The sequence below is a fragment of the Neoarthrinium moseri genome, assembly GCF_022829205.1.
Source record: "Neoarthrinium moseri strain CBS 164.80 chromosome Unknown scaffold24_Wmoseri_CBS_16480, whole genome shotgun sequence".
NCBI classification, from domain to species: Eukaryota; Fungi; Ascomycota; class Sordariomycetes; order Amphisphaeriales; family Apiosporaceae; genus Neoarthrinium; species Neoarthrinium moseri.
In genome coordinates this window covers 300251-317798 of record NW_026055138.1, presented here as the reverse complement: position 1 = coordinate 317798, position 17548 = coordinate 300251, and the positions used below count along the sequence as shown (strand labels likewise).

The 17548-nt window shown below is 51.8% G+C and overlaps 2 protein-coding genes across 2 annotated transcripts; one reads left to right on the top strand and one right to left on the bottom strand.

The window, feature by feature from the left end:
• Positions 1–4975: 4975 nt before the first annotated feature.
• On the bottom strand, positions 4976–5539 carry JN550_006746 (uncharacterized protein; the record flags this gene model as incomplete). The annotated part of the gene is made up of 1 exon (XM_049318519.1): positions 4976–5539. The coding sequence occupies one exon, from the start codon at positions 5537–5539 to the stop codon at positions 4976–4978; it is 564 nt and encodes a 187-aa protein (XP_049171315.1).
• A 3634-nt stretch (positions 5540–9173) lies between these two features.
• Positions 9174–11306, top strand: JN550_006745 (uncharacterized protein; the record flags this gene model as incomplete). The annotated part of the gene is made up of 4 exons (XM_049318518.1): positions 9174–9742; positions 9793–9930; positions 9983–10680; positions 10735–11306. 4 exons carry the CDS (start codon positions 9174–9176, stop codon positions 11304–11306), a joined length of 1977 nt encoding a protein of 658 aa, XP_049171314.1.
• Positions 11307–17548: the final 6242 nt, after the last annotated feature.

The window sequence follows — 17548 nt, the reverse complement described above, 5'->3', positions numbered from 1 at the left end:
AATTTCAGCGGCGCTGGTAATACTCAGAGGCAAAAGATCTAATGGTATTGCAATGGCCCTCCATGACACCAAAGTAAAGAGACCTCGGCATCTAGATATGTATTGTCAGAGATAAGACTCCGAAGAGACAATCTACCTCCAGAACCTTCAATGCATAAAATACGTTGGCTGTCTTCCCAGAACATGATACACCTGTTCGAGTAACAAGTTCTTTCAGGGATACGTTAGGCATCTATATATCAGGCGTATGCCAAAAAAACGTCAGTTGGTATATGTTACACAGATGGTTTGAAAAGTACAACCCAGGGATTTCTTTATTTGTCATTGATCGTAGATCGTTGCTGTGCTATTCATTAAGCCCAGCGTCGTCAGTGCTCATATCCCGCCGAATCCATACTAATATTCAGCATCTAAAATTCGTCACTACGCCCTCATAACCAGTCAATAGCAGGATGCCGGACAGTGTCGATGGAACATAATGCTTCAGGTAAGGCCACGACCCAAACCAAATTATCTGTGAATAGTACGTGAGGAAGTAGAACTACGTTGCCAGCAGGCTATAATTCACAAATTTGGATGTGCTGGTTCAACCCGTGGAATCCGCCCCCATTAGTGCAGATGTGAAGAAAGTGTACATTGGCTGAATGTACTCAGTCCTGACTTGGTCGTGTGAGTCCCCGCGCGAGGGTATCAAACTGCGAGCCGGCTGAATGGTTCCAAGGCGAATTCGGGGGATCTACAGTTAACGTATGCTACAATACTCAGTACATACAGGTTGAAGAAAATTGGTCTTCAATGCTTGTAGGATTCCGTTGAAAGCCAGAGAGAACGAAGCAATGCCAATGTAGCCTTGAAGTTCAGAGAGTAAAACCTTACTTGCAATATCAATTGAACCGCGAACACGCTGTGAACAAGGCGGCACTGGTTAATTGAGCGTTTTGCCTGAACATTGGGTGCAATGGACCATCAGTGGCCGCACCTGAGTCCTGGCAAACTTGCTCCAGTTTGCAAACATGTCGATGTTCGTATGCGTAGACCCATCCAAGGTCTGTGTTATGTATGGCGTTGGCCCTTACATGAAAGGGAACAAAATGTAGCATGCTACAGCCGGATCAGCAAGCTTGTGCAGTACACTCTACGCCTGTAGACCACCTGGGTACATTGACTGCCTGCACTTTTGGACTTCCCTATAGGTACCTCTACCTACCTGTGGCACCCTATTGCTTTCACTCGTCCCCGGGTAACATGATAACCTAATCAGCTAATTGAGAATGATCAAGCAGGTATTTGTGAATGTTACTGCTGGCGCTCTCCAATCTTCGAGTTTTGTTCCAGGAAGGACCACAATAACCAGACTATTTAGCCGTCTAGCTAGTTCCTCACGTCTACGCATAGTTTTGCGTGTAAGCCGGAACACCGCAATACATGGAGCGCAAGACTTCCCAGGTAGCCAGACAGCTCTCGGTACGTAAACTTTAAACCAATTCTGCCGTTGAGAGAATGATGTCTCCAGTAATGTATAGTAATCCAGATCCATGCTGTGATATCTTTGCCGCATTACATACGTGCACACTGATACATAGATGCAGGCGCACTAGGTCCCATTGTTTGCTAAGTATACTTGGGGGATCTACGTTCTCCTACACGGAAGATCTGAACACCCAATCCTGTCATCACGGCTAAGGGGTAGGGAAAGCACTGCTAACATTACGCGATATCATTCCCTGACCGTATGATTTGTTAATCCCACACAATGTGATAGGGTGGGTCGCTGAATGTGCGTCTCGGAGGCGGGAAAATAGGGGGGTCCGCGCGTTGAGTGTTCGCATCTAAAGCTACTTGAGGGAAGACGTCAAAGGAAAAAGAAAAGGAGGTCCAACGATCAGAACGAACAACGCGTGCCGAGGGGGAACAAGGGTGCGGGTTTCCCGGCAGTGCGATCCCAACGACAGACCCTTGCCTCGGTAACATCCAAGATGGATTGCTACATCCCACCACCCATGACACGATACTGAGTACTCTTGCGGCGCCAATTCCTCCAGGGCACGCTCAGTTGTCCACCCAGACTGTTGGGTCGGCCAGCGCCCGCTGGAGATGTGCTGCCTGATACCCATGCTTCGTAATTTGGTGTTTGACACAGATAGATGGGGTCACCTCCACCCTGTCTGTCTAGACATGGGGGAAGCCGTCGAGCTAGAAGGTCTAGAAACGCAAGGAATCTCGACTGCGTTGCCGTCTTGGTTATGACGTCCGGTGATAGTCTCCACGATATCCAGCTACATGGGTTGAGATCGCAGTATGGTGGCTAGCGAGAGGCTCTGTGGCGTCAGAAGATCAGACGACTTGGTGCCATATTTTTTCCATCAGTCTCCGCTTCGGACACGACCCTATCTCCGATCAAGCAGTCTCAGCTCGATGGAAATGCCACCCGTCATATTGCAAGGCTCTTTTTGCGCTGGCGGGGGCGGCAATACGTTGCGCACACTCTGTGCAACGCTCGGCCGTGAACCATTGCGCAGTGTAGTGCATCACCAGCTCTATTCTCGTCTTCGACGCATTTGTACCGGCTACTCGAGATCATCCCCAACCCCACCACCCGGCGGTTGACTGCATCTGTCTCGCGGCCTACGGCGCCAATGTCTCCAGGGACCTAGACCATGATCTCGCTTCCGCGCAGAGGCTTGGCCGTCCCGAGAGAGAACGAGAGACCTGTTAGACTTGGACCCATCTAGCTGCAAGGAACCCTCGTCGACGGTGGTGGACGGAGTCGACGGCGGATCGCCCCTACAGTCGTGAAGCCACGGTCTTCTTGGCGTCCAGAATAATGGATCGCACATTGCGTGTTCCGTGCTTCAGGTGTCCAAATGGCTAGTATATTCGCACCAACCAGGGAATCGCACTACGCAAAGAACCATGATCACGTAGAATTTACCGAGGACTGATCAAGCCCCAGCCAAGGTATTATGACCCTGGACTTCGTGCAATTATCCACGTTCAAAAGCGGCTTCGCGGGTTTTGCATGGCGACGTGATTAGTCAACCAGTCTCATCTTGGTTCTTCGCTACCCAGAGTCTCAGACAGCCCAGTCTTACGGTCTGACGAGGATGGTCTCATCAGAACACAAACAACATCAATCAGCCTTACGACCCGTGAATTACAGTACCATCGCGGAAGGACTGGCGACGAGTGAATGCTCGAAGGGGAGAGGGGGGGTTCCCAGCATAGTGGGTCGCATCCTTGACCCAGCTCAGTAAACTTTGGCCACGGTGCTGGGGGCCGCATTGTTCTGTTCCTTGGTGTGCGTCTATGTTTAGCAGTTTATGTAAATGTCGATCGACACGTTAAGCATTCTCTGAAACTGGAGAAAACGTTAAAGCAGGCCATGTCGGGACGCATGCGCAAAGTCGCGCACACACGAAAAATCGACTGTAGGATGCCCACGTGTGAGCGAGCAAAGGGATGAAGTAAACAAATCTCGAAAAAGCGTTGAGAGATGTAGTGGCAGATGATGGTTAGAATGGCATCGAGTTGAATTAAGGTTTTTCTTTGGGTTGCGGCAATCATTTGCACCATCTGCATCTTAATTTGAAGCTCAATATCGTTAATATCTGTACCCGCTCGCCCTGGCATACACTATGCGGTGCATATTCCGAGAGGCGGCATAGCTAAGGGACAGGTAGCCACAGCCTCTGGAGCTGGAAAACCACTGCACAGGCGGCGCCTGCTAGCCTATACCGCGAACCATACCATGCCCAAACCATACATTTTAGCTCGAATCTGTCACTTGCCCGAACGAGACTACTGGTTTAGTGCAACGTTTTGTCTAGGCCCTTGGTTCCGTATCTCTGCAGTATTGCAGAAGCCTAGTCACATGTAGTGACATGGGGAAGAAACGGGCACGTCATGGACGCTGCAGGCCCTGAAGCCCTGCGATCTATTAAGACGCGTGCTATAGCTACCGCGTTTGGCATCTTGGATAGCGTCTAAATCTGGTGAGGCTGTCACATCTCTCGCTGGGTGTCGGGCCCGGCCATCCCTGTATCAGATCTCGAGTTGGTAGGTCGTAGTGGTGCGCGCGCAATCGCAGTGTCTCAACGGCAGTGGGGCAGTCTACTCTGCCGGGAGATCCTCACTGGAATGGCAGGTCGCCATCGCCTGTCAAGGTGGGCATGCCTGCTTCCGTTTGGGAAATCCCAAGACGACTTCAATGCTCGTCTTCGATCATCGGCTTCCAACTCGAGTCAGAACAACCTTAATCCGCCTGCCTGGACTGATTCTGCAGGACTCAAAACATCTCTTGTGGGTTTCTTCATCGCCAGTGACTCCATATTACCGGGGCCCCTGAGCTGGCAGCGCCTCGACGGGAGGCGACTTCGCTATTCTGGGATACAGCACTCATAACGCAGCCACCGTTAAGTGCGAGGGTTGTCTTCGCTGAGCGAAAGCTACCTGGGCGGGCGGGGGTTCCAAAAATGTCTTGAGTCGAATCATGCTTGCGCAACCGCTGATGATGCTCTTTGCTGAGCCTGGCCGCGGAATGGCGATATTTTTAGTTGTTTCGATACGTTCGTATCCTCGTCGACAGCGTGGGTCGTCTAACGTGGCTATACTGACTATGGAGTCCGTATCTTTCACACATGTCCTCCCTGTATGTCAGATGTCATCCCGTGGAAGGGTGTTTCGAAAAGCCAGGCTAGTGCATCCCACACGACTTACGACCTGGCATGGCAATGGATAACATGGCTTGACAGTAGACAAATCTGGAATTGACTTCGGCCATCTGAATCTGCTGTGTGGTATCACCATGATGACTCCAATATCAGAGCTACACAACATGTGCTCCTACTCACAGACGGAAACAATGCTTGCAAGTTACTCAAAAAAGAAGCATACATTCCCCAAATAACCACGCCGCGTCTTGCTGTAAGGTTGAGCGACAAGGGTGCTTACCCACATATCAAATCAATAGCCACGGCTAGGAACTGCTGCTGTCGGAGCCCATGGCGTTGAACAGCACGACGAGGTCACTTCCGACGATCGCGGTCACCCGCCACAATGCCTGGTTGCTGATTATGCCCAATTGTCCCATGACGGCGCAGACAAGATCGCCGTCGAAATTCCTAGATTCAGTGCCTCCGGTACGGCTCCGACGGGCGTGGACACCTGTTGCGGAAGGCCGGGGTGCCGCAGGGAGCAGCGAACCAGCTTTTTCAGACAAACTCACGATGCAACTAGCTTCTGATTTGCAATGGGACCAAATGTCGACGGACAGCGTAATGGATGGCCTACGCTGCAGCGGTGAGCAATCTGTGGTGCCAAAAGAATTATCCACCCTAAAGGCCTGGATCGGCCTCAACTTGCGATGCCAACGGGTCCAACTGGAGATATGTGCTGGGGCTTCATTGTGGAGCTTGTGTGCGTCGGGGGGAATTACAAGTGCATCGTCTTGAGAGTCGTTGTCTCGAACTTGCTCCAGATGTCTAGTTCCTACATACTTGACAAAAGAGGACTCTGATCCAGGGACAACTCCGTACTCCATTATTTGGGGTCTCTTATTAGTTAGTGTTCATGAGCTGCGGTACTGTCAGTGGTGACCCTTGCTTGCCCACACTGCTGGGATCTCCCAATTACCGTGGTACCATTGCCACGGTTGCCCGCAATACATATGGCATCTCATGGGTTGAAGTGCAGATCCAGTGTGGCTGGCCTCGGCTTAGACTGGCGGACACACAGGCAAGCAGGCAGAGAGGCAGACGAGCAGACGGACGGACAGACAGACAGACCTGTCAAGCCAGAACCACAGCGTGGACAGGTTGTCCAGCTAGTGTCGTGTTCAGCCACCCCGTGCTGCAAGACATTCACGAGGATCGACTTCCATGTTGATAATCTCGCACTTTGTTGGCTTGTGATGTCCAGGTATCTTGTACTCACGGCCTGGTGTCCCGTAGCGCCGATATGCAGGTACATCGAACTTAGCCGTCTTACCAGGGCTTGCCGTCCACCGGCGCGCTGCTCCAGGTGCCATGTGATTGGCGGAGCTAGAATCCAGGGGAGCGTGGCTCACGACTGTAACGGCGCTCGCAAAGTCCATTGCTTATCCTCGGCCGGTGTCCGCGCCGTTGCTGGCTGTCCCGCTATCAGTCGGGTTCGCTGCTAAAGATGCGCGAACGGCCAGATTCCTCTGTAGTCGGACTAAAAGTCGTTCTGGTATGGCGCTGGTGGGTGCTTGCGAGATTGCGGGAGGACGACACCTGTATCCACCGGCCCACGACCATGAAGTTTCCATCGCTGGAATCCTCCAATTTGCTCTGCCGTGGGCGATTCCTTGGCGGTCAGCACCTACGTATTCACAGGTGCGCAAGGCGTTTTGGGATAGCCAGGGATCGTTATCCTTGCGAGCCATCACCGGTCGGCGAACTGGACCGCAGCGCGAGACCCAGCCAGCTTCCCTCCCAGACCTGGGGTCCTGGCAGACCTCCCCGACCCTGCATCCATGTCGCGGCTAGCACCCCCTGATGAAACAGGCCATGGTGTGAATCCATGCTGCAGAAGCGGCCAACGCGAAGCACAGACACTGGAGCTCGCCCGCGATCCACCCAAGGTTGGCAAGCCCGCATCGCAAGCTCAAGGGCCCTGGGGCATGCCCACCTAGCAGCCATTGCCATGAGGCTTGCATCTACCATCAGCTCGGTTTTGTTCTGCCAGTCTGCTTGTGGTGTTGGACTCCGGCTCTACATGTTGACGTTGACTAGTGCACCGAGGTGTGGATTTCACGGCACCTGTCCGAATGCAAACACGGCCACTGCCTGGACGATATCACGACACCAGACATCTGGCTGCATTGGGTCGTCTGCACTACTACCTCACTACACCTCACTACCTCGCATTGCCTACAGTCGTTCTAGCCCCACTACGGCCAGCAAGTAACCCGTCATATCAGGCTACGGCTTGTTCGGCGCAGCTTCCTATGACCCTCCGGAGCCTTTAGGTCGTTTTGAGCAGCGCCAGACTGCCGAGTGTTAGGCGGCTCGCTATAGTCAGCTCGCCAACGTCGGCATAATGGCTGGGTGTCTGCTGTGGCCATCGTGCTAGTGCATGACTGAAGCCTCCTCCGCCTGGTCATTTCTGGCATCCCGAACATGGCCCAATCTAAGTGTGAACCTCCTGCGGCCTAGCTTGCGAACCTTGTCTTCACCATGCTCCATGATCCGGCATTGTGACTACCAGCTGCGCCTGGCGGCGAACGCGAGCGGGCGGGCGAATGAATGTCCTTGACCACGGCTTTTCCGGACGGTTGCTGGAGAACAAGCCCGCCTGTACGCTGTCCTGGCGCCACCCAGTGGAGGAGCTCTGGGGGATGGTGTACGTACATGGTACTGGTCCTCGGAAGCAGAGGTGATCTCTTGGATCTACCCACTGGTTCCCTGTCAGCCGTCAAGGTTCAGGCATTAGACACCAATGCCCTTGCTTCTGTTTTCCTTTACTCGGCCCACTCCCTCGGCCAACAACGCCAATTCAGTCTTCCTCGCGCTGCGTCGGGCCACGCCCTTTCCCACGGGATAGACGAGCTACACTAATGGTGTGGATTTTCCATTGGCTAAAGATTCTAGCAGCTTTGTAACGGTCATGCGTACATCCGTGGATATCTCGCGCGGCTGGTGTAATGAAGGACCAATTGGGAACTCACAGGTACCCTGCTCTGTCAGCTGTGTACAGTCAACTACTCGCATCTGAAAACCCCAAGATCGATGCAACTTACGCCGCTAGGCTGGATAGATCCGTGCTCATCTTTCTTTGTGTGGACACTTCCACGATGAACTGATGCCGCATTGCTGTCTTCTCGCTCTCGCCATTGTCTTGTTCCCTATCCTCTCAATGCAGCAACTATAGAATTTACGTTCCATCACCTGGGAGACAAACGTCATCAAGCGATGACCCTTCTCTTCAAAGACAGCCTTATGGCAGGGTTACCATAACACGGCATTACCCATTCAGCCGAAACTCCAATGATTTTAGCTCGATTCGACAAGATCTTGTCACTGATACCACTGGCCAAAAAAGGTGTGTGGCTCAGCATAAACCAAGCTGTCTCCGTCCAAGTTTCCGCTTTGGAGCCTTGAAACGGACAACCAGGGCTGGCCTCAATTTTCTGACCGTTTTTAAAGGTACCGTCCGAAGTTGGTCCATTACCCACGAACGGCTTGTGATCGCTCACACACTACCCGTGCTGGCCCTGTCGTTCTTTCGGATCCAGCCTGGACATTTCTCCGTCAGGGTATGCCATACTGTCCGGTATTAATTCCACCTCTGCCATTCGTACGAGCAGGGGTCCCCTCGAGGACTTGTCTCGCTTCGACAAGACAATCTTCGAGTTCCCATACATAATAACTGGACCCGTCAGGCCCAGGCATGTCGAGGCGATCAACCCCACCACAGCACCATCGTCTCCTCCCAATTTATACACATCGTATCCCCAATCGAGGAGGCTCAAACCCACGGACAGTCTCCTTCACTTCTACTTCACACTTCACTTTCAACGAGGTCACCGCTCTCTTTTCAATTCCCTTTCACTTTCGATTCGTTCTTGGACATCCAGCCTCATTACAGGCGGGTTACTTTTGATCTTGATTGTTGAAGGGCTGGCCTCGATCTTTGTTAGTCCCACCGTCGTTAGCAGCTTCTTGTGGACACACCATTTCTTTTCTGGATTTTTCTTCTACAACATCGAGCTTGGTTCACAGCGCTTTTGGGAAAGATAGAGAACTAGAAGCAGGCAAGGAAAGTGCGGACAGATCCGAAGCCTACAGCTGTCTCGAACTACAACATCTGCGTCAACTTCTACTTTTCCTCAACACGTTCTTGAAGCTGCTGAGCAGGACCAACGTCAAGAATCCACAGTCCGGCTTGGGAACTCGCCTCGAGAACTTGACTGGCAATCCCGGACAGCAATAGCACTGACAAAAGCACGGAGTCTGGAAACCCTCTCGACGCTCGTTTATTATTCCAAGATAGCTCCTAGAGAGTTACTGTTTTGACCTTGGTTTTCAATCCAACACACAGTTCAGGCAGTCAGCATACTCTTCCCAATGCTTGTTACTAGGCAGTTAGATTCGGAGTCAAGCCCTTGGTCCAGCAAGTACCAGACCATATTCCACAAGCCCACGAGCCCACGGATGTCGAACTTTGAGGGACCGTTGTCAACGCAGCCTGAGTGGCAAGGACATTACTCATATCTTCCCCCAGGGGAGCCCAACATATTCGCTCAACCGTTTGAGCCAGTCTCAACCTCTGCCCCGAGCAACGATGCTCCTACAGAGCCGCACGCTTCGGCCAACACAAGCAACGTCCCAGAGTCTCCTCACCAGTCTAGTCAGAGTACGACAGACCCACCATCCCAATCTCGCGCCTTGGATTCGCAAGGACTACGCGCACCAAAGGTCGAATCGCCAGTCAATGACATGACTGAACCCCGGGCTGTACTTTACGGGGTCAAGACCGAAGGCGCACAAGAGCAGTCATTAGCGTTGACGGACACCCCAGGGCTACTCTCCGCAGAGCAAGCTCAGGTGAATCCTGAGGGTCAAAATGGCAGTGAAGATGTGGCTTTGGGAAAGGAAGAGGACGACGACATCGTAGATGATGATGACGACATGCTCGAGGTGGAAGGTGAAGGGGAGACTGGGACGCAGCCTCAGACAGCCGCAGAGAGGACGGCTGCTAGACGGAAGATGAAGAGATTTCGGTAAGTAAATTTTCTCTTTTATGCAAGCCGATTAGCTGATTTTCCCAAAGCCTTACCCATCAGCAAACTCGATTCCTGATGAGCGAGTTCGCGAAGCAGCCTCATCCCGATGCTGCACACCGCGAGCGGCTATCTAGAGAGATCCCAGGCCTCAGCCCTAGGCAGGTCCAGGTCTGGTTCCAGAACCGGTAGGTAATGGGAACCGCCTACTCAGATCAATGTTGGCTAACGATACACAAGGCGCGCAAAGATCAAGCGACTTACCGCCGATGACCGTGACCGCATGATCAAGATGCGTGCTGTCCCTGACGACTTTGACAATGTCCAAGCACTCCACTCTCCATATGGCGCTGTACACACGTTGAGCGCTCCTATGACACCGCCTGTGGATTTTGGAGCTCAATCATACGCGGAACACATGATGAGGCCGCTCATGCTGGACACCATCAGGAGAGGTGAAGGTGACGACCACATGTCTCCGACCGGCCTGAGCCCGTCCTTTGGAAGCATTGGCTTCACGCCCTCTGGAAGCATGAACACACCTGATATCCTCTCGCCGCTGTCAACGACGTCAAACGATCGTGGATACTACTCAAGCCATCTAGCTAGTCCACTGAGCAGTGGTCCCAGGTCATCCAACCCTTTCGCACGACAGAACAGTCTGGACACTGGCTTGCAGTTGCACGGACAGAGCAGACAGCAGATTCGACCCCTGCAACCGCTTCAGCTGAGGGAAACCATGTCGAGATCAAGATCTGACAACCTCCAATCTCCCTTGAGATCGGGCATGTCATGGAAAGGAGACTCGATCGACTATACCTACCAACCAGGCAGTTCGAGTCCTGCGATTGGGGGCCGCCACCCGTCGCTCTACCAACCAGAACAGTCTGGGACTTCTTCGGGCAACAGCCTCAACTACGATTCGGGTTCTTACTCTGGTGAGTAGCCGAACCATAGGTTTCCATGTTATAGACAGCTAACGGCTCTAGCAGGCGGCCTTTCATCTTCGCCGACTCACATCAACTATTCCAGCTTACACTCCGCAACTCTTCAGCAGCCTCCTCAAAACACGCGACTAAGAGCTGCCTCAGCCACGCTGCCCCTGGGCTTAGATCTGCGCCATCAATACCGATCAGTTTCGTCCGGTCACAACCTACAGGGTACCGGACACTCGACGCCTCGAGCTGCTTCGGCTACTCCGTACTCGACAACATACACCTCGAGCTTTCCCTCGGCACCACTGACTGCGCCAATTGATTTTGCACAGCCAAGGACTCCGGGCATCAGATCTTCGGTCCATGATTACTCGATGCCGCAAATGAGTGCGCCCATAGCACCCCCTCAGGACTTCTCTCAGGCTCTCCATGGCAGTATGGGTGCCCCAAGTACACGAACACCAATGAGGGATTCTTTCAGTGGTTCGGCCCTGGGTGCGAATCAGAATCAAGGGTCGAATGAGAGATCCGATGAATATTCCCAAGATAGCTTCGGTGCAGCCAGCCTCAAACGCAAGCGAAGCTACAGCTCTGGCGCAGGTGCACAGTCATACCCCCATACATCTTGAACGAGCCAACACTCAGGGCTCTTTCCTCCGCAACAGGGTTGTACTAGGCGTAGTCAAGTCCTTCCAGCAACTTTGTGCTGACCACTTCAACATACCCAACCTTTTCTTTCTGCAGCCTTCTATTCATTGGGTTATATGTTCTTACTATACAGGTTTATATTTTCCTTGGTGTGTTTTGTGGGATTGGTAGCTTTTTTTGCACGCTGCCGGGTTACGGCAAATGAATCGCATCAATGGGCGTGAGCGTATTAGTCAGGTTCAATGGCGTTGGGGTTTGGTGATTTTGGAACGATGGAAGAGGCAGAATGACACGGCCATGACCTTCGAAAAGACGGTGACACGGTATGTCTTCTTCAGGCGAGGAACGAGAGCTGAGTTAGCCGGGAACGAGCTGAAGTCCGCTTCTCCATGTACATAAAAAACGATCGAGCTTGAGATTCTATGGCCTTCGCTACGAAATGAGAGCAGGCCAAGCAACTCTACATTGTCCAAGACTTTGCAACTTTGATTTACGCATGCATACCGAATATTCTGTGGACCTCCGTTCATTCACAATTCCAGCAAGGCGCATGACCCGAAACGCACCTTTGAGCGCTATGAGTGAAAACCATGGCAATTAAACATGCTTACTCAACCAATCGATTGCTCTTGGTCGCAATCGCGTGTTTTGAACTCGTCAGTTTACCTCTTGGAAGCTGTCATTTCTTGGGGCCTGGCACGATTTGGCCTCTTCCCCTACTTGCAGATTTCCCGCAGATCCAAGTCACGGTAATGCCTAGGTTACACTTCGGAACGCAACCCCGATTCCTAGCTGATTTACTTTCAGATCTGTTCATCTCAGAAAACCCGAAGCGCCTCTGAAGCTTGACAATGTACCGTTGGACTCTGGTTCAATACTACGTTAACCAGGCTCTGGATCTGGTGTTTCTCAACTATGCGGGTTGTATTCCACAGCAACATCGTACATCTCACCCAGTGCCTTCACCGCCTTGATGTCAGGCACGTCCGGCGATGTCACGCAGGCCCATACTTTGCTAAAGCGTAAATTGCCTCCTTGGGGAGGCTGATATCTTGAGCACAGCTCCTCGATTGTCGGCCCCAAAGAGCATAGCTTGGCCGGAGTAGACTCTTAACCAGCCCCCAAAACGGATAGATACGTCTTACGTTGTCGAGCACCGGCGGGGATACCTAGACACTGCAGGCTGAAAATGCATGTTGGGTCACACAACCCAAGGCTAATTCATCGAGGGATCGTGGCGCTCTAAGCTTTGTGTAACACTCCAGATTCTGGCTTCTGGTTGCAGAACCCGGTCGGAACTGGGGTCTTACATGGAATGGGGCAGACGGTCTTGGGACGGTGTTCTGCAGCTCTTGGCTTTGGCTCTTAAATCACTTTGGGCCGTCAAGATGCCCTCACTGCTACTGGAAACGGTTGTCATGAGGGAGATTCTGCTCGGAGAGATTTCTCTCTCATTGCGCTCCTATTGCAAACACATACTCGACAGCAGGTATATTGCAATCTACTACGAAAGCCTAGTGATGTTTGGCTGAACAAAACGCAAGGAGCTCAGGCTGCTCAGAGTCAGCCTGTGTACATAGCCAACATGCCATTGGCTATGACATACATCATTGATATACAATCCCTTGCATGAAATGGTGGGGGAAACTCTGTGGACATGGAACGCAGCTTTCAAGTTGTATTCCACGAGGCTTAGATACACGCTATTATTTCCAAGCAGCCACGAAGTCATGTCATCCAGGCACCCAAGAGGCAGCCCCGATGCACCATAGACTCTATTGTACCTGCGATGTCACCTCTTCCTGGCGCTCTTGCAGATCGCGGTTAGCAACCTTTTCGCACACCGATTCCAAGCGTCAGCTACCCCGGCAAGTCACGACATGTCTCTGATGCCGGCACTTAGCTTGAAGTTCTCACGCAGGATACACGGAGGCCAGCGGGCCAGATACCCTGGATGCTACCAAATCTCCCCTCCCTAGATCCTGTCGAGCGACAGCAGAGCGCAGCCGGTTGAAACAGAGTATGGTTCGTGTTATGCAACTGGCCGTAGAAGCCGAAAGGGGGTATATGACGCCTATTAAGGTCCCATCAGATCCAGACCCACCGTCGAGTCTTGTTCCCCTGTCGCGTGTGCTACCTACGACTTTTGTGGACAGCGCTGAACCCAGGGAAGCATCACGCACAGATTTTACTGGGTGGTGTTCGCTTCTTGCTTCCGGCTGATGCTACGCTGTCCAGCCCCGGAGGAGGAATCGCCCTGGGCGCAGATCCGACCCTACGCTACCTTAGGGTAGACCCCCTGGCAATTGGGCACATCTAGCTCGTTTTTGGCGTCTGCTGTCAGGATCTTATGGGCACTGCGGCATGGGTACAGCAGATCCCCGGTGGGCACGATGACTTATCCGGGGTAGCATTGATGACATTTTGACATCTTGCGATCCACGGGCCAACAGAGGCAAAAAGCCGCCGATCAACGGCTTCGGCTTCAGTATATGCCTTAACGTTAGGATACGGAATGACGCACATGAGGAATACGTGTTGAACCTTGGCTTCTTCTGACTGCGCCTCATCTTTGCGCCACACTGTCTTTCTCGGAACCATGGCCATGGCATATATGTGAACGCCTCTTGGATGGCACGCTGAGCTGCGACCGCAAGATACCGCTGACAGATTAGCAACAGTCAGTTCTGTACATGTTTAGTCTTGCAGGGGCCTCAGCTAGATGTGCGATGCGACTAGGATACACCGAAGTATGGCCGCCCCCTCCAAATGTCATGAGATGTCCGTATCAACCTAGGATCAGACTGGTCTTTCACCTTCATTTGTGTGTCTGCTGGAAAGGGCTGTTTTTTTTCTACCTGTAGTAACGCGCTTTCTCCTGCATACTGCTTCAATTCAGCGAGGCTATCTCGCTCGGATGGGAAGAAAATCTGGGGAATGTTGTCATGCTAGCTTTTGCCTAAATGATCCGAGATCAGTAATTGCCCGAGTCAACCCTGAATAACCCCTGATCTAGCTTATTTCCCGGTCGGGCCTTAGTGGTATACACGACAAGCCGGCATCAGCTGGCTTGTTCGTACGTACCGACGGTCATATGCTCAGCAGGCCAGAGTATCCGGCATCATGTAGTAAGTCCCACACCACGCAGGAGACAGTGCACATGGCAGGCAAATGCAATATACATCAACCCAGGTTCTTGAAAGCCATCGGGCCCACACACTATCGTTCCGTTGTGGAGTTGCCCTGTCCCGTCCACTCATGGGCTGACACTGATTCCGCTGGTGGGTGATGGACACCATAGCGCTCGTCCAGTACAGCTGCTCGTTGGAATTATAGATGTCGTGGTATCAACCGTACACGGCAAAGATTCTGAACAGTCCACAATAAACCAGTGTCTAATGATATGCCAACCTCTACGGGTGCGCAGGGCTTACGACCATTCTAGATACACATAATAATTCTACTTACTCTTTTACTACTTGACGCAACCAAATAAACATGCAGTACAATGTTAGCCTCATGGTACGGGACATTCTGTGTCTGTCAGATCCCTGAAAAAGTAGGTGCTATCATGTGCCCAAAACATGCTTTACATGCAGTCAGAGGTCTGGCAGTAGCGCGGGAGGCCTGGTGGCCAGGACCATATTTCGAGACAGGGACCGCGTAGATGCATCGCCGTAATAGATTCGTGCGCCGCTACTCGTATGCCGCCTCCAGCCGTCTTGAGGGCAGATTTCAGGGGCTGGGAACAGCCGGGACGACTCCGCTTGGCGCACTCACACATTCGTCTGTCATGGCCAGGTCCGTTGCCCCGGCTTATGTCGAGATAAAGATGCATGGAGGCAATCGCGGCAGTTCAGTAGCGGTACGTGCGACTGATGATGAATACAAACGGACGAAAAACGGAAGAGGCAAGTAGAGAACGACTCACAACCGTTGCGTTCAAGCAAAGCCGCCACGCTCCAGCTCGATGCTCGTGACGTTCTGGCGAGAGGGGAGAGGGGAGAGGGTAGCCATAATTCTAGCACAATGCCCAAACTCTCCTTCCTACAACTTCATCAGAGTTGGTGTCTCAGAAAAACCTTCTGGGACATAGATTAAGAGACACAATGACTTTTCGTCTGACGCCAGGCTTTGCCCTGGCGTTATCTCTAATAAATGATTATATCGCTACGAGTTCATTTATCTGACGGCCTTCGCGAGATCAGATAGAGCCCCTTAATGAAGCGATATTGAGTTTAAGTGCGCACCCATTCGTGCGAAACCAGGTGTTGGTTATGGCTAAACGCAGAAGGGTATTCGAGGCTGAGCGTTGTGTAGGCTAATAGATATCATACGAGTGAAGAGAAAAGAGATAAAGATCAGCTCAACTTTCTTCGAATACATGCTCTTGACTCTTTTTTTCGACTTTCTGCTTCTCACTGTGTAATACAGAGACCTGATTCAGTTGAGTCTCAGGGTCATGGGAATTGCTTCAAAATGCCGCCAAATTCGCGAAACAGATCTTGCCAAGTGCACTGCTATTATCGTTGTCTATTTCTTTTTTGGGGCGCCCACGTCGCTGCAGATCTTGGGAAATTATACCCAATCTAGTTATAACTTTCAACCTCACTGTCATTGCCCTTAGTATCCCTGGTTTCGAGACTACGCAAAAGAGATTTGCCCAAGTACGGCGAGAAGCGGGCTATGGTTATGCATGTCAGTAGATAACTCAATGCATCGGCTGCATCTCACCTCTCTGTTTCATCTTCAAGCCTCCAGCTCCTTGACGCCGTCTTCATATATCTAGGAAATTCCTCCAATACACGAAAAGATATGCTCGAGATATACTCCAGCCGATCGAACCAAGATGCCATCGATCATCGCAGCCGTTATCGCATTTTTTCAAGTCAATTCTAGTTGTTGTGCCGCTCACTTCGGACTTGTCCGCTCTTCAGGTCCTCTTCGTTGCCAGCCGAGTTGGTTGCGTGATCAAATGTTACAGCAACCGCGATATATGTCATCCCATTACACCGACGATAGTCTTGTCCATACTGCCGCGACTTCTAAAAGATTGATCTCGACCCGCGTTTCTCATGCCATCGATAACTGCCATACAACTAAGGGAACCATATCACTGGGATGGCCGTGTCTCTTTCCGACCCTCCCAGGTGACAATGGCATCGAATATGGCCCAGCCACTTGAGACGATAGAAGACTCGGATTAACTATTGATTCAAAATGATAATGACCGTGTTTTATGATACTGTGAAGCGGCATTTGTCTTGGGATACCTAGAATCGGAGCTCCCACTCGGGGGATGGACTACTTCAACTACACGAAGACCAAGGCCAATTCCGACTCTGCCTCCCTCATCACTTCCTAGCGACACACAGCATATGTTCCAGCATGTCGATATGGCGAAGTTCGCCACAAATATACAATGTGTCTTCCACATCTTTCTATAAATACAGCAGACCACGCATACATAGCGAATAACGAGGGGGTCGCTTGAAAGATATCTTGGCCCGCGAATTCTATTTCTGCTACAGAAGTGCCAAATCATCAGCGAGCCCGGTCAGACCTCGTATGGTGCCCGGCCGCTGCGTGAGAGACCGGCCTTCATAACGAAACCCGGCAGTCGAACTACTCGACGTGATTATTCGTATCATCGGCCTCGAAACCTCCATCGCTTACGCACTTTTCTCACAAATATCATGGGTTAGATGCTCATACTACTCCGCCAGATATTAGTTCATAGTTCTTGGGTATTGCCTGTCCTGGTACAAAACGGATGGCTAGACCTCACAGAAACTTCCCGTCAGATGAACTGATTTGGTTCGATCTCAAGGTCTTAGGCGGCGATTGGAGTTTCTTGGCCACAAACTCTAGCGTCTGCCTTGTCACCTTCAGCAGAAAGAGTTCAAGTTTGCGGCTGCTCCTGTGTCACCTTTCACCGTTGAACTGGACGACACGATCATAGGAAGAAACAGCCAGTTTCTTCGGCCTAGTGGTAGGATGTACTAAGCCAAAACTGCCGCAGGTGTTTGATGGTGCCATAGGAACCGGTGAGCTGATATGTTAGGGCAGTGGGGTTTAGCATGGGCGACAACCATGAAGCTCAAGATCTGAGAGTCTGAATTGCAGAGAGTGACTGACATCACAGAAACGTAGACGCCATGGCCTTGTTCCCGTGCCTAGAGATCCCTTCGGGTATCAAGCGTGGAATATGGGAGACACACCT